This window comes from Prionailurus viverrinus, chromosome D3, assembly GCF_022837055.1.
Source record: "Prionailurus viverrinus isolate Anna chromosome D3, UM_Priviv_1.0, whole genome shotgun sequence".
In the NCBI taxonomy this organism is placed as follows: domain Eukaryota; kingdom Metazoa; phylum Chordata; class Mammalia; order Carnivora; family Felidae; genus Prionailurus; species Prionailurus viverrinus.
Genome location: NC_062572.1, coordinates 68,447,520 through 68,475,445, shown reverse-complemented (window position 1 = coordinate 68,475,445; position 27,926 = coordinate 68,447,520). Strand labels below are relative to the sequence as shown.

Sequence of the window (27,926 nt, the reverse complement as noted above, 5' to 3'; positions counted from 1 at the left end):
CTGCAAATCTGTAAACTGGGAGCTTGCTCTCTGGTGTGAAATGCAAGCATTAGGAAAAGGCACTTTCATTTGTTAATAGCCAGTCTCATGACACAACCTTTCATTTCAATAGCTATCTTCAATTACAAAATTGTAAACAAACAGCATTCATTACTTTACTAATTATCCTTCCTGACTCCAGCCATTTGCTGTCTGACCTTTACGCCTGCCACGTACAAATGTTTACTCAGAGACGAGCTGAGGACACCCAAGCTGTCAAGCTGCCTCCCTGAAGAGAAGCAAAGTGCTCGAAAGACATTCACTTCTGGAATGTTCTCCTAGGTAAGGAATGCTGGGGAAGTTCCAGGCATGAATATGTGGCTGAAACATAATCAGAACCCAAATGCATGCCAAAGCTGGCTTCTTTAAATGCTCCTCGCTTTTTTGGTTCAAAAGTAGTTATCGTTTGTTGTCAGAGTCTGACTAGCTTTATGGAAACTGTAAATAAATGGATAATGCTTTGGTCAAAACGATAAAATTGTTCCTAAAGAATAGTACAAAACAAAGTTAGCCTCAGGCAGAGCATTATTGAGAGTATTATCATGAGGCATGCATGGGTGCTTGCTACGTGTGGGGACCTCACTGTGTGTCAGAAACTTGCTCCAAGCTTGTGAGGAGCAGAGCCAGGAATTGAACCTGGGTCTTGCAATCTCTGAGGTCCGTACTCTTCACAGCACATAGCCTTGAAAGAGCACTAGTGAATGCAGTTATCTGTGGTAAAACCAGGAGAACCCATAGATGTTGGCTCATGTCTTGGACGTCTGTAACGTGTGGGGAACCCATGGCTGGGCCCACTAAGGTCACATGATCACAGTCTGCAATTGCTGGTAGACAGATAGGGAACCGAGCTGGAGAATCTTCTGGAAAGGGATCCCACAAACTCTTAGAGTTGGGGTGGTCGAGAGGAATTACCATTCACTTTACCTTCTGGTCTTCCCTCCACTTCTTTGTGGTAAATTATTTTCTGCTGCAGCAAAACAAATATTGGAGGAAAAGGAAAGAATTTAATTTTTAAGAGAAAGTGATTTTTCAGATATGTTTGCCCTTTTACATTGTTCTCAAAATTTGTGCTATAGCCTTGTGGGGTCCCGGAGCTCTAAGCTATTCTCATATAGAAAGAAGTGAAACTACCAGCAGAAGCAAAGAAACCCATGTTTCCCAAGCATTTCTGCATGGAGAAAGACCCCAAAGCCCTTAGATATTAATTGAGTTGGAGACCATGAACCTGGTGGCAACTTCAGTGTGGGCCAACTTTACGGTTACCATTACATTAAGTTTTCATGAACTTGACACCACTTTGCTGTGGTCCGTGGGACACCAGGATGATTGCATGAACACTTACCAGTCGTACTCTGCCAGTTTACCTTAAAATAAAGACATTGTGTCTAATATCCCAGGAGAATATGGTTCCAGACTAAATCAGAACCGGCAATCTAGAAATTAGATCATGTCAATAATAGTCCTGGTGGCCCAGGAGTCAGTGCTTCTCTGCCCAAACCCAGACCCAGCAACCAGCCGAGGACAGGGAGCTCTGAACTCTGCCCTGGAAAGGAGCTCAGATAAATATCCCTTCCAGCTCAGAGATGCGCCCCCGGCTATTTTTAATTGACATTCCTCTTGGTTTCCTGGTCCCCACATGAAATGTTAAAGTCTGTGGCTTAACAAGTGCCTTGTAAACAGGACAATGATCTCCCTTGGTTTATAATTACTTCCCCCACTTACAGACTTCCAAGTCAATGTTACTACAAAACATAGGGCCCTCGCTTTAGATCTTTCCTCCAGCCAGCCTCCTTGACTGCTAACCTATACTGGGTCTTTGCATTATATTGATCATTATCTGGATTGATGGCTTTCAAAAGCATTTCATTATCTATACATGAGCTATTAGCTTCACCAATACTCATTTTCATGTTATTTTCAAGATAGATAATAGGTCTTCCTAACAACAACAACAAAAAGTCTTCTGTCTTTTATCCTCTTCCAACAGCTCTTTCCATTTTTAAAGAAATGAAAGTAACGTTGGTCTTCTAAAAAGCACCTGTGATGCACTGGGGTTTTGCTTTCATTGTCCTAAAACACACATACCTCAAACAAATGCCACCGTGACTAAAGGGACATCACTGCCTGGCCGATCATGTTTCTATTTCTGTACAGGATCTGATACAGGCTATACAATCTTTCTGGTCTATTCTTTTGGTGTGGGGAGGGGGAGAGTAGCATCTATCTGAGAATAAAATGAGGAAGAAACACTAATCTTAAAGATGAGAAAAAACCTTATTTCTAGAAAATAGCCATGTACCTGTGTCTGATGCCTTTTTGACAATTTTGGGGTATTTCTGAAATTTTACAAAATAATAGCTCTCATATTCCATCAAAATAGTTTCAAGGTCGATGTTGTCACAGACTTCAAAGCGTCGTAGCCCCAGTTTAGTTTCTTGCTCCAAAGCATTGGCTGTATCGATATATCTGGCCATTTCACAGAAGAAAAAACAACAACAAAAATTAACTCTGGGTAAAAAGAATAAAGGCAAACAGGCATTACAAGTCCACAGAGACTCAATACAAATATTAAGCTTATATTAAGCAGTACATTCGATGAAAATTACAATATATGAGGTTTGCCTATAGAAGGAGCCCGCATATGTTAAGTATATCCAAGTACTGTTTTTCAAAGCAGTTGCCTCTGGAAGCTACATACTTATTCTAATGATGTCATCGTTGTTCAAAACATTTTTGGAAGTGCTTAGAAGTCAAATAAGTAAATCGACTAAGAAAATGTCCTGTGTTTTCTCATTTCTAGCCAAAATTGAGTATTTGCCCAACTTGATTACCTCTTTATTCACCAGCATTAATTTTAGATAACATCTGGCAATTGTTAAACCCAAATTTAAGCCCAAGAGGCAAGATGTGCCATGATTGTGGCAACTGAAAAGCATAGGTCATGAGTTCTAAAGGAAATTCCAGAAATATGTTGATCAATATCATCAAGGAGATTGAGTATAAGAAGAAGTCATCTGCTGGGCCATGTTATTTCTGGTCACTTTTCTTCAGTCACACATCTACACTACCCGGTGACTGTGGGTGGAAGCATGATCTTCACCGGGGTTCTTCACTGTCACTTTGAACATGTTGTGGTCTCAGCAATGCTCTGTCTCCCAATCCTCTGAAAGTGGAAAGACTTTCCACATTTTAATCTTAGTTCTCAACTTCTTATGAAACCAAAGACTCTCCTGAAAAATGGGCAAATATGCCCAAATCAGCATACAATTTCATCCAAGGACATTGGATTAAGAATTTTTGCCTCAGGATAGACTTCTTTCTGTTTGATTCAAATCTGGGAAGGTAGGAGAAAACTTTCTTTTATATTATGCTCTCTTCCCTTCACCAGATTCAGGTCAGTTGGAACACTGAACTTTCTTAAGGTTGCCATGATTATTTCCAGTGACCTTGCTAAACTTTAAAGAAACTGCAAAACATCAATTGGCTGTAGTCAGTCAGCCTCTATACACATTGATGGCTCACCAGGCTTCTATACTGTGTCTTAATCCCCATTTTACAGAGAGAAAAACTAACTCTGTCCTAGGAATAATTTTTGTTTAGTATTAAGTAATACATGCTCATTTGAGAAAAAACTAGAAAATACAGGTAAGTCAAAAGAAAATTCCACTACCTTTGCCTATCTTTCCAAACATTTTTAATGACTAAATGCATATATACTTACATATATACACTTGTAAAGCTCTATATATGTATATACACACACACATATATATGCATATATATATATGTTATATATATTATTTGTGTGTGTGTGTGTGTGTGTGTGTGTGAGAACATACACTATAGATTGCTTGTAGTCTTTAACTCACATCACATTATACTGAACTCTTTCCAGGATCATGGGCTTTTGACTTACACAAAAATTATAAGAATAGATGATAGTAGGCCTCATAGATCCCAAACTAATTAATCGGGGAACAAAACTGCTTCTGCGTGTTGCTACTACATTGTTTGAGCTTGAATGAAATCTGAATTTAATGAGGTTGGCTGGAGGAGCCACTAGAGGTTCTCAACCAACAGAGTGACAGGATGGGACGTCAGGAAGAGGAATGAGCAGTAAGGAGCATGACATAGTGGGAGAGATGGGGAGGCTGTTAACAGGTGCTCAGACCCAGAAAGCAGCGTGTGTAGTCCTCGAACTGTGATCCTCCACTGTCGGACCTCACCTGTTCTCCCACACACAGCCCAACTCTGGTCTTTCTCCGCTTATGCCTCTTCTTTCTCTGTGAGCCTGCCTGCGATGTCCTTGTGCATCATGTCTATCCATCTTCTCCACATCTTTCTAGACCAGCTCACCTTGCCGTCTCTACAAAGCTTTTCTCTGGTTGTTTATTCCAATCCACTGTAACCTAGCCTCTTGATGAGGATAAATCCTTGGTCTTTTGTTAAAGACAGGTCTGCTTTTCCAACATTGATATGTCTTTTAAAAATACCTACAGTTTACTTTTCATCTTGACATACACTCCTAAGTGCCTTTACCAGCAGGTCTCAGGAAAATGGTCAATTCTACTAGAATTTTCATTGATTTGAGATGCAAGGGGCCATCTCGTGGCAGAAAGGGGAAATGCATGCTTTGTAAATACACAGTCGAAGGGATAAACTATGCTGACTTTTCTTTGTCTTTTGTTTTCGTGGTTCTCCTTTCAGAGATAGTTTCTTGGCACAGTTGCTACTTAGGGCTGGATAATTCTGTTGTGGGATGCTGTCCTGTTCATTGAAGGATGTTTAGCAGCATCCCAGACATTGCCAAATGCTCCCCAAGAGGCAAAATCACCCCAGTTGAGAACTGCTGCTCTAACTTGAAAGTTCAAGCCCTAAGCCTGAAACCTGAATATTTTCTTCCTAGATGAAACCTGGAAAGAACGGAAACTGGAAAGTAAATAGTGGATGAGCGCTTTTCCTCATAAAACCCAGCACATCTGCAGCCTTCATTGTAAAGGCTTGCACGTTTCCAGATCAGGTAGGTGGCCAAACTCAGATGCTTCCAAATTTCCTCCCCTGCCAGTTATTGAATGGCATTGTCCGGAAAAGAAAGGGGGACATAGGTCATCCAGTAAATCCGATACCTTTATTTTGAGGGAAGGAGAATTGAGGAATAAGAGTGTGATCTCTGTGTACGTAGCCTGCTGTAGGGCCCTGGGAATCTGATTTGATAGGCCTGAAACCTGAATGGGAAAGGGAAGGTATCTCATGACTGGGTAGCTTTGTTAGAGTTTTCAAAATGCATAATGGAACTATATGTGTCAATGAGGCCATAAAATTATGAAACTAAGTTGCTGATGGTGGGGACAGGGACAGGCAGAGCACAGGGGATATTTAAGGGTGAAGCTATTCAATGTAATACTACAATGCTGGATGCATGACATTATGAATTTGTCAAAACTCATGGAACCATTCAACACAAGAGTAAACCCTGATGTAAACTATGGACATTAGCTAACAATACTATATCAAGATTGGGGGCACCTGGGCTGCTCAGTCCGTTGAGCATGAGACTCTTGATTTCAACTCAGGTTATGATCCCAGGGTCATAGGGTCAAGCCCCACGTTGGGCTCCACAATGAGTGTGGAGCCTGCTTAAGATTCTCTCTCTCTGTCTCTCTCTCTCTGTCTCTCTGTCTCTCTCTGTCTCTGCTCCTCTCCCTTGCTCACACTCTCTCTCTAAAATAATATGTATATATACACACATATACATATAGGTACATCTACATTCACACATGCACACACACACACAGATATTTATATATAAAGATTAGTTCACCAATTATAACACACATACCACACCAATGTAAGATGTTAGTAACAGGGTAGACTGGCTAGGGTAGGGGGATTCCCAATATATGGGAACTCTGAATACTTTCAGCTCAGTTTTTCTATAAATATAAAACTGCTATAAAAAATAAATTCTATTAGCTATTTTTATAAGTGTATATCTAGAAAAGTGGAGGTCAGACAAAGAGAGGAATCGCGTCTGTAAATCTTTGAAACAGAACATACCCTTCTTGTGTTAAATAATGCAGAATCAAAATAAGAAGATTTTTTCGTCGTGCTTCTGTTCTCCTCTCACACTGTGAACAAACAGGAGAATTTAGATGGGACAACAATGAGATCTAACACTCTTTTTATAGCAATAAACCCTCGAAGGTAAATGTAACCTGTCAAAACCAAGAAGCATGACTTAAAGGCTGCAAGGCAGTTCAACGTCTCTAAGGATATGTAAAGTTATTTTCCATTGTCGTTTTCTTCTTAGAGCTGCCTTCTCAATTGTACACTGAAGGTACAATGATTTAAATTAGAATTGCACTTTACTAGTCAACTTCTTCCTGCCAAGCTAATTGGCATTTTATTGCTTATAAGTGCAAAGAAATGAGTATACACGCTCCTGTTTGGGCCAGGTTAAGGAAGGTGATGGTAAAGAGAAACTTGTGAGCTAGAAATCAGCTCTGACAGCACAGCATCTTTGGTTCACCCGGAGTCGCACCCAGTCCCAGCACAAAGTGGCCTTGAGTTCCAACAAGCCACTCAGCAGGTGACTACACAGCCAAACATTTAGCATACCCACTGAGAGCAGCAGAGGCCAGAGACGGAAATTCCTGCGTAATAATGTCCTTATTCAAACTTGATGCATGTGTACGTTTATTCAGCATTCGTGTGCTGTGTTTAGGAATCAGGTATCTCAAATGCCCCTGAAATGTATTCATAAGACACCTACTTTCAGTAATACCTCCCTTATTTGTGAATAACTTACCTGACATCTTTTTCTAAGGAGCATACAGGTAAGAACTGGATAAAAGCAAAAAAGGCCCCTCGGTGGCCCAAATAAACACGCTCATGACATGTATAAAGACTTTCAGACATTCATCCGAAGCTTTCTAAAAATTAACGTAATACAATTAAAACATGTGTGCAGTTATTTAAATCAAACAGTATTGGGGCGCCTGGGTGGCTTGGTTGGCTGAGCATCTGACTTCGGCTCAGGTCATGATCTTGCGGTCTGTGAGTTCGAGCCCCGCATCGGGCTCTGTGCTGACAGCTCAGAGCCTGGAGCCTGCTTGGATTCTGTGTCTCCCTCTCTCTCTGCCCCTCCCCTCCCCACACTCTGTCTCTGTCTCTCTCTCAAAAATAAATAAACATTAAAAAAAGAATCAAATGGTATTATAAATTATTTTTTTCTTACATCGCTTTTTTATGATGAAATATAGATAACATAAAATTTACCATTTAAGCCATTTATAAAGTACAGTTTAGTGGCAGTGAGTACATTCATATTGTTGTTAAGCCATCGCTGCCATCCATCTCTAGTTTCTTCTCTCTCCCAACTGAAACTCTGTATTCATTAAACAATAACGCCCTAACCTCCTCCCCCTAAGCCCTGGCGCCCACCATTCTACCAGTCTACTTTCTGTCTCTAAGAATTTGCCTTTACTATGTACCTCACATAAGTGGACTCACTTCAACAGTATTTGTCCTTTCGTGTCTGGCTTATTTCATTTAGCATAATGTTGTCAGGGTTCATCCATGTTGTAATATGTGTCCAAATTTTCTTCCTTTTTAAGGCTGAATAATATACTACTATACATTTTTATTTTTATAATTTTCTTAGGATTGTATTTTCTTAAGTAATCTCTACCTCCAACGTGGGGCCCAACCTCGTAACCCCGAGACCAAGAGTCTCATGCTCCACTGACTAAGCCAGCCAGGCACCCCCATAAATTTTTAACAAAAAACAATAGACTGTGCCCCCACTCTACTACCTCACTCCCCACTTCCCCCCTAGAGGCAACAACCTTAATTAGCTTAGCCGTTTCTTCTGACACTCACCTCCATGTTTCTAAATACATCACTGTTTTGCGATACGTGAACACTAGGCATTAACTGTTCACATCCTGTTAAGGCAGATGAGAACTACGTTGCCATCCAACTTCTCACCCTCCCCTCCCCGCTACCCTTATATCAATATTCAGTGCTTACATTATTATGACCGTGTAAATAATGATCACTGCTGAGTCAGAAAGCACTTACCCATTTCTGTACATTATTTTTTCTTAGAATGAATAATTGCCTCATTTTTTTTAGCTTGGCTGTATACATATTACTAATTTTCAGACAGCAACACACCTCTAAAGTCCCCTCCTATCACTTTGTTCACCATCAAATACATCAGATAATGTGTCACATACACTTTCCCCACTCTTCCAAGGAATGCATTTTCCTTCAGTGCAAAAGAAATGGTCTCAGAATGCACGACAGGGAAGAAGGCTTAGGATTGCCCTATGGAGCTTCTGTTGCTTTAGCGTGTGTGTATATGGGTTGGGACCCAACCTAAAATGTCTTACAGTTGGGTCACAGTAACAGATTGAAAGTCACTACACAAAATGACATTTTCCTGATCTTAAGATATTCAACACTGGCCATTTTTGCTCATTTTTCTGAAGATGTTGACATAACACTCTTGATAAAGACTGAAGCTTTTCTAATTTACCATATTTAGTAACTTTGGTAGTCAAAATCTACTCCCCCTCCCCCACTCCGTTTTTGTTTGTTTGTTTTTGTTTTTTTGTTTTTTGTTTTTTTGTAATTTGATTTGACTTGCTTGTAGTGCCATCTAGTGTATTAGGAGGGGAACACTTCATGAAATTTAGGTTAGTTCCAAATTATTATTCGCATAAAAATGACAATCATCGCAAAATTCAGTCCAAATCAGGTTTGCAAATAAAGATATAACCACATGTTAGAGAAGCAGTAATAAGATTGATAGGATATGTTTCTAAGTAGAAAAATTCTCAAGTTCAGGCTTGGGGTTTTGATTCAGAATTTTAGAAGTCTAGAAGGTACTGGGAGATCATTGAGTCTCAAGAACCTAAGATCCAGATAAATTAAGGGATTTGCTCAAAGCCTGCAGACTTGAGCTCAGAACCCAGTGCTCTTCCATCAGTTCCTCCCAGTGTAACCCCCTTCTCGGCAATCTCTGCTCCCACCCCTACACCCCTACTACAGACTAGGGAGAAAGTGCTATTTTAATTTGCCAAAAACTGCCAAATTTGCTAAAATCAAACAACTGTGGTTACCAAACAGTCTTTCTTAGCTGACCTCACATAGTAACACACAAGTGGTGGCTCTTACAATTTCTCAAACCTAAAATCCCACAATTTTAGTGACCATTTCGAAGCAATTACTGGCTAGACCTCCTTCAAAAAGTCAGTCTCCTTGCTGCACCAGGAGTGTTGTGTCTCATAGGATGATCATGCTTTTTAATTTCTGAATAGTCAGATTCCTGCTGTAAATGAAGCTAATCCATTTCACATGCATGTAAAGGTCTTTGAGAACAAAAGGATTGGAGCTAAAGAGCCATGAAAGCCATGCATGTTCTCAGAGGCGCTTCAGTGGACACTGGCTAGTGCCCTTTCCAACTGGGCAGTGTTTTTGCAGACTGTGGGGTGCTCTGCCCGTATCAGGGTCAGTGATTGGTGGGTGCTCAACAGCTGTTAGTTGCTTGTTCGTATAATTCAGAGTCTCTCCATCCTTCACTCTGGAAGCATGCACTTCTTAATCTAAACGTGCACAGGTGCACATGTTCTCTTATGAGTAGGATGCTGAGAAAAATTTGCTAAGGAGCGTTTTGCTTCTGTTCCTCAGTACTGCACACACCGCACTGTGTTTGGATGATAGCTCTAGATTTCCTAAAGAGGAAGGTCTGGGTAGAGCCAGAAAACTAATGTGAACAGAAAAGATCTTGAGAGGGATATTTTTAAAAGGGGATGGGAGGGGCACCTGGGTGGCTTGGTTGGTTAAGCGTCCGACTTCAGGTCATGATCTCACGGTCCGTGAGTTCGAGCCCAGCGTCGGGCTCTGTGCTGACAGCTCAGAGCCTGGAGCCTGTTTCAGATTCTGTGTCTCCCTCTCTCTCTGCCCCTCCCCTGTTCATTCTCTGTCTCTCTCTGTCTCAAAAATAAATAAATGTTAAAAAAAATTTTTTTTATAAAAAAAGGGGGGGGGGATGGGAGGGAGCGCCTGGCTGGCTCAGTTGATCTGAGCATGCGACTCTTGATCTTAGGGTGGTGAGTTCAAGCCCCACACTGGGCATAGAGCTCACAAAGAAAGAAAGAAAGAAAGAAGGGAAGAAAGAAAAAAAAGTGGGGGATGGGAGGGCTGGGGAGGATGGAAGAATGGGGTGGGTAACAATTAAGGGATGTACAGTTTCTTTTTGGGGTAGTGAAGATGTTCTGAAATTACCGTGGTGATGGTTGTATGTGTACCTCTGTAAATATACCTCGGGTGAGTTGTCTGATATGTGAATTATATCTCAAATAAGACTGTTTTAAAATGCAAAAAAAAAAAAAAAATGGAGAGAGGTAGAGGAAAAAAAAGACTAAAATGAATGTAAATAATTTGAGTAACTTTTTTACCCTGATTCACAAAACAAATGGTCTGACTGAAAATAGAAATCCTTTTGTGCAACATTTTGAAGTGATTCAAAATGGAAATGGTGGGGAGAAAGAGCTGCTGATCACCCACATCGCTGTGAGAGCCTGCTCCCCACCCTGGCGGCAGGGCCTGGGCCGGTCCTGGTCCCGGGACGGTCCTGGTCCCGGGTCCCGTCGTGGGATGTGGCGACCACTGGCGCTCCTTTATGTGTTCTGATCAATCAGCTATGTCCAGCCAGCGAGCCCAGCGTGAGCACTGGGTAGGTGTGCTGGACAGAAAAGAAAACACGAAACCCTCTGGGCAGACATTTCCCTTTACTGTATATTTTTTGGTTTTGTCATCATGGGCCATGCACATAAAAGTTGAAGAAACCACCTTAGGGGCACCTGGGTGGCTCCGTTGGTTAAGCCTCCGGCTTCAGCTCGGGTCATGATCTCATGGTTTGTGAGTTTGAGCCCCGTGCCAGGATCCGGGCTGACAGCTCAGAGCCTGGAGCCTGCTTTGGATTCTGTGTCTCCCTTTCTCTCTGCCCCAACGCCCGCTCATGCTCTGTCTCTGTCTGTCTCTCAAAAATAAATGAAGATTAAAAAAAAAATTTTAAGTATTTAAAAAAACGCCCGCTCATGCTCTGTCTCTGTCTCTCTGTCTCTCAAAAATAAATGAAGATTTAAAAAAATTTTTTTAAGTATTTAAAAAAAAGTTGAAGAAATCACCTTAAATATTGTTAATATTTCTTCAGTTCATTGGACAAAAATAAGACTCTTTCAGTAAAACAAAAATTCTTTTTTTTTTTTTACAGAGAGAATGTGTGTGCATGTGCGTGAGTGGGGGACAGGGAGAGAGAGAGAGAGAGAGAGAGAGAGAATCTTAAGCAGGCTCCATGCCCAGCCCCAAGCCCAAATGTGGGGCTCAATCCCATGACCCTGGGGTCATGACCTGGGCGGAAATCAGGAGTCCCACACTCACCCGACTGAGCCACCCAGGCGCCCCTCACATTTCTTTAAAAGAAAGATCTTTTAAAGATCTGGCAAGGTCTGAAAGAATATGCTCTCACATATGACTGGTGGAAATGTAAACTAGTGCAAACCTTTTATAGAGCAAATTGGCAAAATCTATCAAAATGAAAAACGCACAGACTCCTTGACCCAGCAATTCCACTCCTAGCAATTTCCATTGTAGAAGATCAATTATATTATATCGTAGAAATAGTCCATGTATGCACAGTGATTAATGTTCAAGGATGTTTAATACAACATTATTCATGTTCGCAAAAAAAATAGCAATAGGCTATAGACATCCATCAGTGGTTAAATAAGTCATGGCGCAAGCTCACTGTGGAAAGCAAGGCACCGGTAAGAACAATGAGCCGGATCTATTTACACCGCTGAGGAAAGATTCTGAGCACGTCGTGTTTTCGCTCCACCCACTCACTGCCCCCCCCCCCCCCCGCCCCCAAATATTGTGTTACTTGGGGCAAGAAAGCTTGAAACACAAGCCTGAATTAAATTTGATAAACAAAAAAACTTCAAACAGTACAGTTTAAAAAGAAAAGATTCTTGGGGACCTTGGGTGGCTCAGTCGGTTAAGCATCTGACTCCGGGTTTCCTCTTGGGTCATCATCCCTGTGTTTGTGAGTTGGAGCCCCACATTGGGCTCCTCGCTGACAGCGCAGAGCCTGCTTGGGATTCTCTCTCTCCCTCTCTGCCCCTCTCCTGCTTGCTGTGTGTCGCTCTCTCTCCAAATGAATAAACTTAAAAAAAATTTTTTTAATAAAATAAAAAATAAAAATAAAAGATTCTCTCTTCCTTCTATCCACTATTTAAATTTCTTGTGTAATCGTTCAGAATATCATATCATACCTATCAACATACTTATGTGCAACTTTTTTAAAGTTTATGAAAGCAGGATAGTTTTGTTTACACTGTTGGGCATCCTGCCTTTTCCCACCACTTAATAATGTATCTTGTGAATCTTCCAATTCCAGCATATGTAGATCTATCATTCTAAGACATACTGTAAAGTGAAAAATCACATACACACCTACAATCCTTCACTCATAGAAGAAGTAAGGAATAAAACCCAGATATGTAATTACCTCTGGGCACAGGAATGGGATGGGGACAGGGCAACTTAAGTGCCAATCCATATGAATTGTTTAAATTTAATACGTTGGCAAGTAAAAAGCAAACAAAACATCAACTTGGGTTGGACTGTTCACAGATTAGAAAATTTCTAGGCCAAGGAATTACATCCATCACCTTGGCAGAGAGCCACTCTGACATCCGGGTTCCCTGCCCAGGCTTGGTAGGTATGGGGTGCAGGGCTATGTTTTCATTCACAGGGAGGGCAAGATCCATACAAAGTCACCCAGAGGCACCTCCTCCTCCACACCATGCTCCCCACCCCCATGACTCCAGACCCCACCTGCTCCACTTCACCTCACATACACAGAGGCTGAAAAACCTAGGAATCGTATCGTCCTCCATCCATAACTAGGGCCTTTGGTTTCACAGCCACCCCGACAAAACTTGAGCTGGAGGATTTGTCAGAATTATCTCCCTTGGATTCCCTGGAGTGTTCTTTACACAGTGGACCCTCTGACCTGTGAACTCATGGGAGATCAGGCTGAACTGGAGGACAAAAGTCTAATGCTTGAGAGGGAGGCACTTCTGGACCCTAGGCTGATCTGGGCAATGTTGGCCATATTCTTCAAAGAATATAAATAACCTATCAGAGAGGCTTGTTCAGGGGTTTGATTTCATTCCTGGAAAATGGTAGCCATCCCAGCACTAGTTGAGAGTATTTCTGGGGGGTTTTGGCCAGAATCACAATGTTTGGCAAATAGTCCTGATGTCTACGGCAGATGATGGGGATTCAGGGGCATCCTTTGGTTCAGTGATTCAGAATTCTGTTTGGTAACGAAGCTGCTTCAAAGAGAGCTTTCCTACTATGCAGAGTGTGAAACAGCTTGTACTTGGGGGCTCCAGGCCTGGAAATAATACTTCAACTTTTTCTTTGAAACAAGTTTGGTGGTAGTTCAGAATTTAGTAAGAACAGAAAAAAGGTATAAGAAAATACTGTTTAAATACCTAATGCGAAATATTTAAGATGTGCTATCACTTGAAATACAGAATGTGGTCTTATAAAGTTATTGATTAAAAGTGTAAAGTTTACCAGATCTGTAACATCTTTATACTCCGGCCATTCAAATTAGCATGGAAAGTTGTCTTCTTTTTTTTTTTTTTTTAATTTTTTTTTTCAACATTTATTTATTTTTTTGGGGACAGAGAGAGACAGAGCATGAACGGGGGAGGGGCAGAGAGAGAGGGAGACACAGAATCGGAAACAGGCTCCAGGCTCTGAGCCATCAGCCCAGAGCCTGACGCGGGGCTCGAACTCACGGACCGCGAGATCGTGACCTGGCTGAAGTCGGACGCTTAACCGACTGCGCCACCCAGGCGCCCCTGGAAAGTTGTCTTCTGAATGAAAAAACTAAGAATGGACCATCAACAAATGGCCAATTTAAACTGTAAAAGATGGTGTGCCCCTGAAATGGACACAATTAGATGCTCAATTAATTTCTGTCTACCAAAGAAAGGAGGACCAGAAGTGAACATAGAACGGGAGGTATCTCATTTGTCTCTGCTTCAATGATCTGGCTGTTTTCTTCTTCCTTCATTTCCTTTGTGGGCAATTGTGCAACAAAAATGCCTCCATTATCAGTTTCAAAATTGAATCCTATGATACTGTAGCCTGAGGAAAAGGAAGCATTGAATATCATCCCTAGTTTTAGACCCAGAAGATATTTAGGAAATGTTACTGTATATACACCACATGCAACATTAGTGCTTTTAATTTCTTTTTTACGGGTGCAATGGAGATTAATTTGCATGGGCTCGTTTCAATTTCTGTAATAAGATCCAAATTTTGCATTAAGCTTTCCATCTCAAAAACAAACAGTTAAAAAGGACACATTTCTTCTTTCAAATGTTTTTATTATAGTTCTATTTTACAGTCCCTGCATCTGATATTCACTTAAAAGCTTGAATATATACCCATAGGTTCTAATTTGTTTTTTGTTTGTTTCCTGATTACCTCCTGTTTGTACCAGGAAACTTGCTAAGTTTCAAACACTGTACAACTTGACAAAGCACTAGAACTACCAAAAGAGTGTCTACAGATCCAGGGAAGGCATTTATTGTATTTAATACAAAGTCAGAACTGGTCAGCTATGCTCAGGAACAGTGTGTTCCATGAGAAGAGACACTTGTTAATCCTGAGTATGAACTGGTGATGGAATTTGGGATTTCAGAGAAGTATAAAGTCTACTGAAACACAGAAGACTTTCCATGCCACACGGTGCCATTGTTATTCAACACTGAACCAGATTGCGGAATTATGATATTTGTGTTCTTTTCAAAAGCCCATGCTCACACAGGCTACTTTCTGCTTGCAACAGAGCTGCACGATGGGGAGATCAGACTGCCGGGCACAGAAAGGCGATATCAGTCCCCTGACATGTGTGATGTGAAGTTCTCAGTATCACCTATGAGGTAAATGAAAGGATTTGATGTAAATCCATCAAGCCTTTAGAACCAACTTTTCTTTCTCCAGGGATCGAGCCTCAGAGATAGAGATCTCAAGGAAGCAATCAGACAAATCTAAGAGGGGAGATGTTCTGCAGAACGGTTCTCGTGGTTTCTGGAACAAGTCAGTGCCGTTGAAAATAAAAAAGAAGAGAACAATAGAGAAAGTACGGGTGGGGGCTGTGGCAATGCAAAGAGACTTCAGGGCTATGACAACCAGATACAATGCATGACTAGTTAGAGAACTGTCTAAGTTCTCTGGTTAGAGAACTAGTTGGTTAAAGAACAGTACTTACTATATGATTTCATTTTGATAAAACGTGTGTGTGTGTATGTAACTGTATACACATAGAAAAGGGTCTGGAGGGGTGTATGGATATACACTAAGGTTCACCTTTGGTTAACGCCATAGTGTCTCTGGGTTGTGGGAATGTGGTGTTTTTATTTTATTTATTCTCTTCATTACCTATCATTTCTTTACGCTTGATTTATGATTATGGAAGTAATCATGCAACATTAGAAGTGCCAATTGATACTACTGAGAATATTGAAAATATAAAAACTGTCAGGAATTCTTAAATCTAATAAATTCTAAGACTTGGGGTATCTTTAAACCTAAAATGATGGGGAAAATCTAGACTATAAGTAAACTACTATTTATAATGTTAAGACAACTGGAAAGTGAAGGAAAAGTTGAATAATACTTAAAACATATACCCATAGCATTGTTCAAGAGATTAAAAACTTTAAATATAAAAAGATAAAGGAAGTGCAACCAACGAGCTTTCCTGATTTGGGCAAGGGGTCTGGCCAGGTGCATTCCTGGAGATCTGACTAGGATCTAATTGGATCCAATCCAATCAAAGGAGCTATAATCAATGCTGCCATTTTAAGCTAAGACTATTAAGTGATTAGTTTTAGTTGTAATAGTAGTAATAATAAAGTGCAGGGGCACCTCAATGGCTCAGTTTCTTAAGTGTTGGACTCTTGATATCAGTTCAGGTCATGAGCCCAGGGTTGTGGGATGGAGAGTCGCATCAGGCTTTGGCACTAAGCATGGAGCCTGCTTAAATTCTCTGCCTCTCTCTCTCTCTCTCTCTCTCTCTCTCCCTTTGCCCCTGTCCCCTGCACTCTCTCTCTCAAATAAATAAATAAAAATAAATAAAAACTAAATAAAATGTAGTCCTTCTAAGATAAGGGTAAGTGCCCTCAAGGATAATTGGGGGGGAGTCGGGCTTAGGCTCATCTGACTCAGGCTTTACTGCCGATGTTCAGGTGATCAGAGCCAATGGCTATCCATTCATTCATTCATTCATTCATTCAAGAATGTATTCGATGCCTGTGTCCTACACCACTTTGGGGACAAGCCAGATGTAGGAACTATTACCGCCCTCACGGGGCTAAACTGTGTGACTTTGAACTATTCCCTTTCTCTCTCTAGGCCTCAATTCCTCCACCTACTCAGAGGTGTGTGTTCACCCAGGACCTAAACTACTTTGATTCAGGTTCCAGCTTCACCTCTTTCCGTTATGTGACCACATGCAAGTTAATTTGATCTGTCTAAACCTCAGTACTCTCATTCATAAAATGGGGGAAGTATTACCCGTTTTGTTGGGTTAAGCTGAGGTTAGAAAAGATCGTCAACAGCAGGCGCAGGGCACTAGGGACCAGACCAGAGCCAGGCAGGGGGCCCAGGGACCCCCTACAGGAGTCAATTTCCTGGGGTAAAGGTCCACAGCCCACACAGACAGCGTGGGTGGGTCTTTGTAAGGCCAGGGTCAGGGTCCGGGGCTGGGCTGGCCACTGCGCTGGCTCCGCACCCCGAGGACCAGAAGCCAGGCTGCCAGACACGCCCAGGCTGCAGGCCCAGCTCTCCAGGGCACGCTGGTCCGGGCCAGGTCCACATGGGGCCAGAGTGGCACCCGAGCCGTGCCCGAGCAAGGGCAGAGAGGTCGGGGCACCCCGTGGTGCAGGAGCTGCAGACAAGCCAGCCACAGGCCCTGACCCGAAGAAGCTGCAACAAGATTTGAAGGGACTCTGCCTGGCTCCACTCAGTAGCTGTGCTCGCCGAGACCAGGGTGGCGGGACAGTCAGTCACCTGCACAAATACCAGCAATCCGGCGGCCTGGCCAGGGACGTGGCCCAGGGGCAGAGGCTGGCTCCCATGGATCAAACACTGAGCCTGCTTTGGAGAAGAGGATTCCCCAAAGCGTCCTGGAACCGCTCCTTAGGAGGCCGGAACTGAGGGAGACCAGCCACAACCCTGCAAAAGCCTCCAGCGGCCGATCAGACGGCCCTGAGCACAGACAGAAAAACCACAGAAAAGCCTCCAAGCTCAAGAGGCCCCACCCGGTGTCCCACAGTCATGAGAGGAGATGGGAAGAGCCACAGCGTTGCTCCAATTTAGCCCTGAGAACAGGAATCTTCTGGTTACACGCTGTCCCATCCACTGTCTGCGGGTCCTCAGCAGTTGTCCGGAACCAGCACAGATCCCTGTCGGAGGCCCACGCTGCAGTGGCCTTCTCCAGACCACTCTGGTGCCTCTCAGGACAGACGGGGACACAGCCAAGAATGCCACCTGGGTGGCCCCAAGGGAAAGGGGCTGTGAGTCAAAGCAAGGGGTGCCAGTCTTCCCAAAGGGACAAAGTCCTGGTGGGTGCCAAAGGACATGAGAAGTCCTCTGCTTTGCTCGGCCAGAAATCATGCCAGGCCTTCTCCAGGGAGGAAAGCCCAAGGCCTCTCTCCCAAGACAACACAAAGAAGAAACGCCCTCTGTAGGGCTGCCGAGAAAGAAGGAAAGAGGGCCACTGCCTTCACAGGTGTTCACTCCGTCGCGGTTGCTTCAGACTGCACCGCCTTAAAATGCAAGAGCGCAAGGCTCAGAGAAAACCAAATCAGACAAAAACAAGCAAAGTCTAGACAGCTTAGACTTGGAAAGTGGGCAGGAGGCCTGTTGCCCAAGGCGAAAGAGAAGGTTCTAACAACCCAAGGATTCAGGAAGGGAAAATAAAAACTTTTAATTTGGATAGAAAGCCAATGGGCTCCCTGAAGTTGAGGAGGCAGATCTGGATGATGAATTGCAGCCACCCACTGTGTCTTTTGAGTCCTGCTTCAACTATGACTGCCCCCCCCCCCCCCCCGGGGCAGGGGGTAGGAAGACTGAAAACTTCAGCTACTGCATTCTGAGAAAAAGGACTTCAGAATGACTCTAAAAGCACTAGTGAAAACTTGGACTCGGTTCAGAAATGACCTCAGGTGAACAAAAAAGCAAGTCAGGGAAGGCACAGCCGTCTGGAGCCCATCGGCCCAGGCGGAAAGAGGTCCCTGCTGACTCACTACCAGTGTTGACAGACCTCCCATTACCCAGGGCACAGGCCTGTTACCGGCCTCTCGTGTCTTTGCATTGATGTGCTCCTTCCCACCAAAGCAAGAAGCGCTGTCTTCACCCCAGGAAGAGGAAGAAGCTGGATTTACCGGACGCAGAATGAATTCAAAGATGCAGGTGTTTTGTGGTCCCAAGTGTGCCCAGCTCCACGAAATGATGACCTGGTGCAACCAGTGCATCCGGATACTTAAAAACAACATCGATCTTTGAAGTGGGAGGAGCCACGCATTCCGTTCCTGAACCCATTTTGGAGATTTTATGCCGATCAGCTATGTCGCATACAGAAATACAGTTGTGTGCTAGTTGAAGAAATCGATAAATTATGGAAAACTCATTGACACCAATGAGAAGATCCAGAAGAGCGTGAGGCGTGGCGGGCGATGTTCGTGCAGCTTCAGGAGGCCCGAGGGCGGCAGCTGTGAGGGCTGACAATGAACGTGGGTTCTGCACAGGCCAATAAGCCCTAGGGCTGACCAGCAAAGCTGGTCCTTTTCAAGTAGGTGGCCCAGCGCCCTACTGATGTTCTAAGGAGCCGGGAGACGTTTGCACGGGGGAGCCGCTGATCAAGCTAGCACCACACCATGCCCTCGGCAGTGGTGACGGAGGGACAGCTTTAACCTCTTCTCAGAGAAGCCGGCCTGCGACCGCCCGAGCTCCCGCAGTGCCCACTGGGCCGTGGAAACCCTCCAGGAAAAGTGCCCAGATGACGGCCAAGCCAGTGTTAGACTTCAAGAACACATTCTCCCCACATAAGCTGAGACTTGCCTTGGACATGGAATTTGGGGTGGGGGAGACAAGAGCGGCGGGGGTTCCGAGATGGCACTTCCCCAGGAGACCAGAGGCTCTTGCTTTGCAGAAACTTCGGGAGGCTCCCTCCTGTAGTTTGCAAATGTTGCACCTGAGAATCTATGTGCCACAGCCACTGCCTCCCCGCCTGGAGAATACTCCAGAATTCCCAAGACGTGAAGCCTCAGGTTTACTGAGGATTTAAAAAAAAAAATAATTTTTTTTAAATGTTTTTGTTTATTTTTGACGGAGAGAGAGCATGAGCAGGGGAGGAGCAGAGAGAGAGGGAGACACAGAATTCGAAGCAGGCTCCAGGCTCTGAGCTGTCAGCACAGAGCCCGATGCGGGGCTCGAACCCACAAACTGTGACATCATGACTTGAGCTCAAGCCAGACGCTCAACCGACTGAGCCACCCAGGTGCCCCTTTACTGAGGATTTTAAGATCAATTAGAGTTTTGTCAAGTAGCCCCTCTGTAAACAATAAGACATTGTTTTAATTAATAAGTAGTATTCTCAGATTGTTCATACATACATACATAAAACTACTTGGCATGGGATTATTTTTTTTAATCTCAGAGTAAATAAGGCTTTCTTGGACACAAACCCAGAAACCATTAATTAAAAAGACTGATAAATTTAACTACATAAAAATTTTAGAAATCAAAAACAAGGTCAAAAGACAGCAATCTGGGAAAGATTTACTTTTTTTTTTAAACATTCAAAGGCCAACCTCCTTTATATATAATAAGCTCTCACAAATCAACGGGAAAAAAAGACCACAATTTGCTATAAAAATGAGCAAAACATAGGAAAAGATGGTTCACTGGAAAGGATACACAAATGACTCTTAATTTTATGAAAAGATGCTCAATCTTACAAAAATGCAAATGAAAAACATAATGTGATACAATATTTTACCTATTAGATGAGTCAAGTTCAAAAGAACAGCCTGCTGTGTTAGAACAAATTATCATGCATTACTAGTAGATGTGTAAATTGATACAACGTTTATTGGAGTTAATAGGCAAAATGCTGAAAGCATACATTCTTTGGTACAGCAACATCACTTTACGAATGAGAGACTGAATATATAAATGGGTAATGGTCAGACCCACATAAGCTCAGGAAGCCAAACCACAACCTCTGCAGCAACCAACCCAGAACACCGAACCACAGCCTCCATGGCAAGCAGTCCAGGAAACTAAATCACAGCCTCTTGTAGCAATTGGCCCAGAACGGTCAGGATTCGGTCAACAACTGACAGCCTCACAATTTTTGCCCCCAGCTTCCAAATCAGGACAGAGCAGAGAAAGCCAAATATGCTGTCCAAATCAGGTACATAAGGTACCCTGCTTCTGGGTAGCCTGCCTCCAGCTTTCCCCAAGTCAACAACCTCCAATGAGAGAATACCTGAAGACTTGCTTTTTTTCACTGCAAAGCTTTCCCACTCCCTTGCCTGCCTTTGATTCTCTGCCAGATACATGCAAGTGACGGTACCCAACTCCTTTGCTACAGCAAGCTCAATGGGGATGGTTAAAAAATGCTCTCATTTGGATGGTTTTCATTGAGTTCCACAAGAACTTTAGTCTACAGATGCACCTATGCCAAATATACACATATAAAAACTCTTGGACATAACAACTTCACTTATAGGATTTTATTGCCCTATAGATCTACCTGCATATGTACGTGTATTCATTAATCCACAGACATAACCAGGACATTTAAGCCACTTTTTCCCAAGTATATTTGCCTGCCTCTAAGATACTAAGATGCTGAGTAGTATGTTTGACAACCTCAAGGTGCTATAGGTGCAAAAGTTGGAATCTAGGACATAGCATGATAGGGGATGCTGGTAAAAAATATGAAGGAGGGCTCAGTCCTAGGACTCAGGGCTAAGGACAAAGGAGAAGTTAAGCTGCCCAAGCTCAGTTTCCCATTGTCTATGTGGCTCAGAAAAATCTCAGTCCCCGAAATTGGATTAAGATGTTCCTGGATTGGGGCGCCTGGGTGGCGCAGTCGGTTAAGCGTCCCGACTTCAGCCAGGTCACAATCTCGCGGTCCGGGAGTTCGAGCCCTGCGTCAGGCTCTGGGCTGATGGCTCAGAGCCTGGAGCCTGTTTCCGATTCTGTGTCTCCCTCTCTCTCTGCCCCTCCTCCGTTCATGCTCTGTCTCTCTCTGTCCCAAAAATAAATAAACGTTGAAAAAAAAATTTAAAAAAAAAGAAAAAAAAGAAAAAAAAAAGATGTTCCTGGATTGCTAGTGTCTCCCCCCTCAGGTACAGTAATGCCTCCTATCCCCACTTCTAGTCAAGATTATAATAGAGGTCTAAATCAGGAAGTTTAGGCAAGAAAACCAAATGGCGTAAGAATTTGAAAAGAATTAATTCTGTCTTTATTCATGGATAATATGATTGTGTAGATAAAGAAGTCAAAAGAATCCACGAACAATTCTTAAAATGAATGAATGAATTTAGCGATGCTGCTCAAATAAAATCAACATACAAAAATCAATTACGTTTCTACACACCAATAATAAACATAAAGTGAAGTTTAAAAAAACAAGAAACCATTTGCAGTGACCACTTACAATAGTATCAAGAAACTAAAAGTGTATCTAACAAAAGATGGACCAAATATGCGGAAAACCCTATATTGCTCCTGACAAAAAATTACGAACGTTGTCAGAAAAAAGATAGGCATTGACCAGAAGTCTCATTATTTTTAAATTGTCAATTCTCCTCACGTTTATCTTCAGATTCAATTCCATCCCAATCAAAGTCCACCAATCTTTGTGGAGTTTGACAGGTGATTCAAAATATATAAATATGTCTTGTCAATAATAGTAACCATTTAATTTAAAAAAAACAGTAGAAGTATTTGATTTAATAGATATGGAGATTATGCAACTATAGGTATTAAGATAGTGTGGTATTAGCACAGGAAATAGACAACTAGACCAGTGGAACAGATTTGAGGGCCCAGAAACAATTCTGCATATACATGGATGAAGAACAGTGTTGGAAAGGACATCTTTTCAGTAAATGCTTTTGGAAAAATTGTATGTCCTACCTCCTTCCTTACACACAGACGTGTGTGTATGTGTGTGTGTGTGTGTGTGTGTGTGTGTGTGCACAAATCAGTTTCACATGGATTACAGATCTAAATGTGAGCACAATATGATTTTTAGAAGATAATATAAAAGAATATTTTCATGATTTTGGAATAGGGAAAAGATTTTCTAAGGGTCCAAAAAAAAAACATTAACTGTAGAAGAAAAGATTAATAAAGTGATTTTTATGGAGCGCCTGGGTAGCTCAGTCGGTTAAGCTACCGGCTCTTGGTTTCGGCTCAAGCCATGATCTCACGGTTCGTGAGTTCCAGCCCCGTATTGGGCTCTACCCTGACAGTGCGGAGCCTGCTTGGAATTCTCTCTCTCTCCTTTTCTGTCTGCCTCTAACCTGCTAGCACTCTCTCTCTCTTTCTCAAAAGAAATAAGTAAACTTAATAAATAAATAAAGTGACTTTTATTAAAATATGAATTTGTGTTCATAAAAGAGAACATTTTGGTATGTTGAAAATATCAACATTTGAAAGAACTAATATACAAATACATAGTGAATTCCCCAAAAGAATCAATTAAAAAGACAAAGTAACCCAATAGAAAAATGGACAAGAAAAATAGGTGCCTTGCAAAATGACATCTCCAAATAGCTAATAAACAAAAGGTACTTGACCTCATTTGTAATCAAGGAAACATAAAATAAAGGAAAAATAATTGGTAATACCACATATTGATAACGGTGTGGACCAATGGGAATTCTCATGCACTGCAAGGGCAATATAAACTGATATAACCACTGTGGGAAGTTGTCTGGCATTACCTACGGAAGTTGGACGTATGGCTAGTCTATGTTTCAGCAATTCCTTTCCTGGGGGTCCTATGTTTACCTGTTAGCTGCCTTTCCTACTAAAATATAATCACCATGAAGGTAGAGGAAGTGTCTTTTTTTCACCACTATATCCCCAGAACTTAACGTATCTCATTCAGGTTCTCCATAAATATTTGTGGAAAGACTTCCAAGATATGTAATAAAGTAAGGGGGAAATACAGAATGAAGAAAATAATCTCTTCTGTGAAAAGAAAAAGATATAAATATATATGCAGTATGACATGTAAATATATTTCTAAATAGATATATAAGAAACTATAGATGATAGTTTCTTACAGGGTGAGAAACCAGAAGTGGGCAGGGGGGTAGAGAGTAGGGAAGAAGGCATTTACTTTTCATTATATACCTTTCGGTTAAATACTGTTTGAATTTTTAAATTTTTTTTTCTTTTTTTTTCAACGTTTTATTTTATTTTTGGGACAGAGAGAGACAGAGCATGAACGGGGTAGGGGCAGAGAGAGAGGGAGACACAGAATTGGAAACAGGCTCCAGGCTCTGAGCCATCAGCCCAGAGCCCGACATGGGGCTGGATGGAACTCACGGACCGCGAGATTGCGACCTGGCTGAAGTCGGACGCTTAACCGACTGCGCCACCCAGGCGCCCCTGTTTGAATTTTTATACCATTTTTAATTTTAAAAAAATTTTGTAACATTTATTCAGTTTTGAGAGACAGAGACAGAGACAGAGCGAAAGCAGGGGAGGAGCAGAGAGACAGGGAGACACAGAATCTGAAGCAGGCTCCAGGCTCCCAGCACAGAGCCTGACGTGGGGTTCAAACTCACAAACTGTGAGATCATGACCTGAGCTAAAGTTCGCCACTTAACTAACCAGGCACCCCTTTATTTATGTATTTTTTTGAGAGAGAGATAGACAGAGAGAGTGCGAGTCGGGGAGGGAGTAAAGGGAGAGAGAGAGAGAGAGATAATCTTTAACAGGATCCATACTCAGTGCGGAGCCTGACGTGGGGCTTGATCCCACGACTCTGGAATCATGACCTAAGCTGAAGTCAAGAGTCAGGTGCTCAACTAACTGAGCCACTGGGCACCCCTGCGTTTTTATACCATTTTTGAAAGGAACTTTATTAAGGTATCCTTTAAATATAGTTCAATGCATCCATCTCAAGTGTCCAGTCCCATGAATGTGTGCACATCTGTAATCAAAACTCCAACCCAGACTTAGAACATTTCTGTCACTCAAATGTGTTCCTTCTGCCCCTATGGCTGTTGGCAAAATTCAGACCCTTATGAGTTGTAGGACTCTGAGCTTCAGTTTCTTGTCGGCTAGTGGCTGGAAGCTTCCTTCAGTTCCTTGCCACATGGGTGTCTCTGAGGGCAGCTTATGATGTAGCAGATGGTGTTGTCACAGTCAACAAATGTGTATCCTGCCTGCAAGTTTTTGAGTTTCTTGGGTTTGTGGGGAAATTTTGGCCATGGTTTCTTCATATTTTTTCCTCGTCTTCATCTCCAATCTGGGCTATGAACTGCACATACGTTAGACTACTTGACATTGTCCTTCAGGTCACTGAGGCTTTGTCCATTTTTTTCTTCAGACTTTTTCTATGTGCTGTGGTTTAGATAGTTTCCAGTGAGTCTTTAGATTAAAATTACCATCTTTTTCAACTCTGTAAGTTGTGTTTTATTCTTTTTGTATCTTCTGGTTTTTTCCTCTTTATGTTTTCCTGAGGTCCCCAAAGTCCTTGTCTGCTAATGCTGTCTTCTCTACTATTTCTAAACCCATTTCTGTTAACTGATGCTTGTCCTGGTTTTATTATATTTTTCTGTTTCTTATGACTGCTAGTAGTTTTAATGTCAGTCTTTGCATATATCTGGATTTTATTGTCTTCTTTTAAGTGTGTTGAGTTTTATTTTGGCAGATAGTTCAGTTACTTACAGGTAAGTCTGATCTTATCAAGTCTTGTGTTTAAGCTTTGTTAGGAAAGATATATCTAAAGTAGCGTTGCTCCAGGGCTGGTTTAGCACAGAATCCCGGAATCTCAGCTAAGTGCTCTGCTGGTCCACAACATTTCTCCACTCAGGCTGGTTGACATTAAGATGACTTTCAATGCTATAAGGAGGTTCTATGAGCACCAGTAGGTAAGTGTTCAGTTTATTGTTCCCTGGTAATTGGTTTCCCCCCCAGCTTTGTACATTTTTACTCGATGGATGCACAGCTTAGTATTCAGCCCCCAACTCAGAAATATGGAGCAATTTGTTTGCATAGACCCTCCTCTCTGGTCCCCTTTCTCCCCAGACTCCTTTCTGTCTCATCTGTGCTCTGCTTAGATACTCCCATGTGGGCCAGAACCCAGTTACTTCTTTCAAGCGGAAGGCCTTTACTCATGAGCACATTGTTCACTGTCTGAAAACAGATTATTCATCTATAATACAAATAAACTGCAGGCCAGTTTTCTAGCTTTGTACAGCAGGAAGGCTATCACAGTGGAAAGCAGAAGGCTATATCAATTGTTTTAATGCCTACAAGCTTTATCTGGGTGGTGAGATATATACTTTTTACATTTAAAAATAAAACCTGATAAATGTTATTTTTTCCAAAGGAAAGGGTGTTTTTAACCCAAGACATCAAATATATAAATTCACATCTGTATACTCTCATGTTCTCTTTTAGTGGTTAAAAAAAGAAATAAAACACAAAAATAAGTGTCCAAGAGTAGCCATCTGACATCAGCAAAGTGTTCCAGGTTATCTGATTAGTCTCCCTTTCTTGGTCCAAGTTCAGAAAGAACGTGGTCCCACGGCAGCCACCACATTTTACAGGATACCCACAAGGCTGCAGCAGTGGTCAGCAGTGAAGTGGTTAATCTTCCTTATGTAAGAGCAGAGAAGAGCACTTAAAACATAAAAGTTACTTAAAATTCAGCTTAGCTTTATGGTGATTTAGAGTTTGTTTAATTAGTATTTAGAACTGCACATTGTTTATAGCTATTGGTATTTCAATAGATGCTTAAATGTTTAAACATTTAAAGTTTAATACGCCTCAGTTCTTTGAAGAAAAACATTGATGTAATTAAATTTTCAATTACTCTTCTTTTTTTTTAGGGGCCCATGCAATTAATAAAAGCTAAGGCATTTAACAACACTCATTTGCAAACCTAGTCAACCACCTCATTAATTAGCTAACACTTAGAGTAGATATTTTTAATATAAAGGCTCACAGACACAAAGTCACAACTTTTGAAAAGTACATATGATGACACATGAGAATAAATAAAATTAACTTTGCTTCAGGATTATTTTGTGTCACACATGAATGTGTGGATCAATTATGGCTTTCCAAAAGCATTCTTGTGCACTGATACCAATTACTGTTTATTTGTTTTGAACGTGTGGTCAAATTAAAAACACTGAAGCAATTGCTCCTTGGAGGTGCCTTGCCCTTAGCACATTTTAGAGGATTTTAAATTCAAGTCGGAAAGAAGAAAGTGGCAGGGGCATACAGATTGGAAACAGTCTTATTTCAATTAAACACTACGTTTAAAATGGAATCGGAGCATATTCTCCATTCCCAGATCTCTGCTACCCAAAGATCACCAGCAGTAAGAGTATTACACGAGAGCTCACGACATAACACCCCACCCCAGAACTACCGGATCGAAGCAGCATTTTCAAAACATCTCAGTGTTTAGTGTGCATGTTAAGGACTGAGAAGCGCTGAAAAAGCATGACCAGTGTGCTTGTCAGGAAAGAAACTTGCCAGAGTCCTTGCCCTTAAGGAGCTTATTGTCTCCTGGGGTGGGAGAAAGGGGTCAACAAGGAAGAATTCAATTATGATTTCCAGGGAAAAAGGAGGTGTGGTGATGTCTGCTTACTGCATCAAGGAGGCATCAAGTCTGAGAAGCAGGCTGACCAAGAAAGGCAAGTTCAGATCCTAAAGCACAAGACTTTAAGGGGCAGAGAAAGAGAAGCTCATCGAGGAAGCCAAGAAGGAAAGTAGAACACTAGGAGACTGAAAACCAAGTAGTAGTATCATGAAAACCAAGAGAAGAGTCATGTTCTAAGGGTAATCAACAGTCAATACTCCCATTTATGGATATCTCAGTACCATGTTTGATACATGTTGGGCGCTAAGTGTTTACTAAGTATTTACCTCAGTGTTAAGTAAAAACCAGGATATGAATTCAAAAATGTCTAACTCTCTTATGCTCAGCCATCAGCTCCTACCATTTCCAAAGAAATAACCATATTTAAAACCAAATTTGAATACATAAGTATATGTATGACAAACGCCTAACTTGAAACCAACAAAAAAATTAAGTTATCTTTTCTTTATTTTAAAAAATTTTTAAAGTGTATTTTTATTATTTATTTTGAGAGAGAGAGAGAGAGAGAGAGAGAGAGAGAGTGCATGAGGAGGGGAGGGGCAGAGAGGAGAGACAGAATCCCAAGCAAGCTCTACCATCAGTGCAGAGCCTGATGTGGGGCTCAGACTCACAAACTGTGAGATCATGACTTAAGCTGAGATCAAGAGTCCAACGTTTAACCAACTGTGCCACCCAGACACCCCTAAGTTATCTTTTAGATATGAATCATACATTAGTTGATTTTATATATTCACTCCTCTGAACCCCTGCAAAAGCAACTACTGTGATTCATTGTACTCAGTAGGTATTCAATAAATATCTGTAAAATAAAAAATGCTCTAGAGACCATTTATCTTTTATTCCTCCCAAAACC

The 27,926-nt window shown here is 41.9% G+C and overlaps 1 protein-coding gene and 1 long non-coding RNA gene across 5 annotated transcripts in view; one reads left to right on the top strand and one right to left on the bottom strand.

The window, feature by feature from the left end:
- KATNAL2 (katanin catalytic subunit A1 like 2) overlaps window positions 1-27,926 on the bottom strand; it is a 74,674-nt gene that overhangs the window by 41,425 nt on the left and 5,323 nt on the right. For 3 of the 4 annotated variants that reach the window (XM_047828219.1, XM_047828221.1, XM_047828220.1), the window contains exons 2-4: window positions 6,097-6,167; window positions 2,339-2,505; window positions 964-1,006 (exon numbers count right to left, since the gene is read on the bottom strand). In XM_047828219.1, the coding sequence (XP_047684175.1) occupies window positions 964-1,006; window positions 2,339-2,505; window positions 6,097-6,167 (281 nt within the window). The remainder of the gene's footprint in view (window positions 1-963; window positions 1,007-2,338; window positions 2,506-6,096; window positions 6,168-27,926) is intronic. The other variant, XM_047828222.1, reaches the window with a different exon arrangement.
- Window positions 243-15,061, top strand: LOC125149338 (uncharacterized). Its single transcript, XR_007145899.1, has 3 exons — window positions 243-321; window positions 4,946-5,059; window positions 14,984-15,061. It is a non-coding gene; the product is annotated as an uncharacterized LOC125149338 (long non-coding RNA).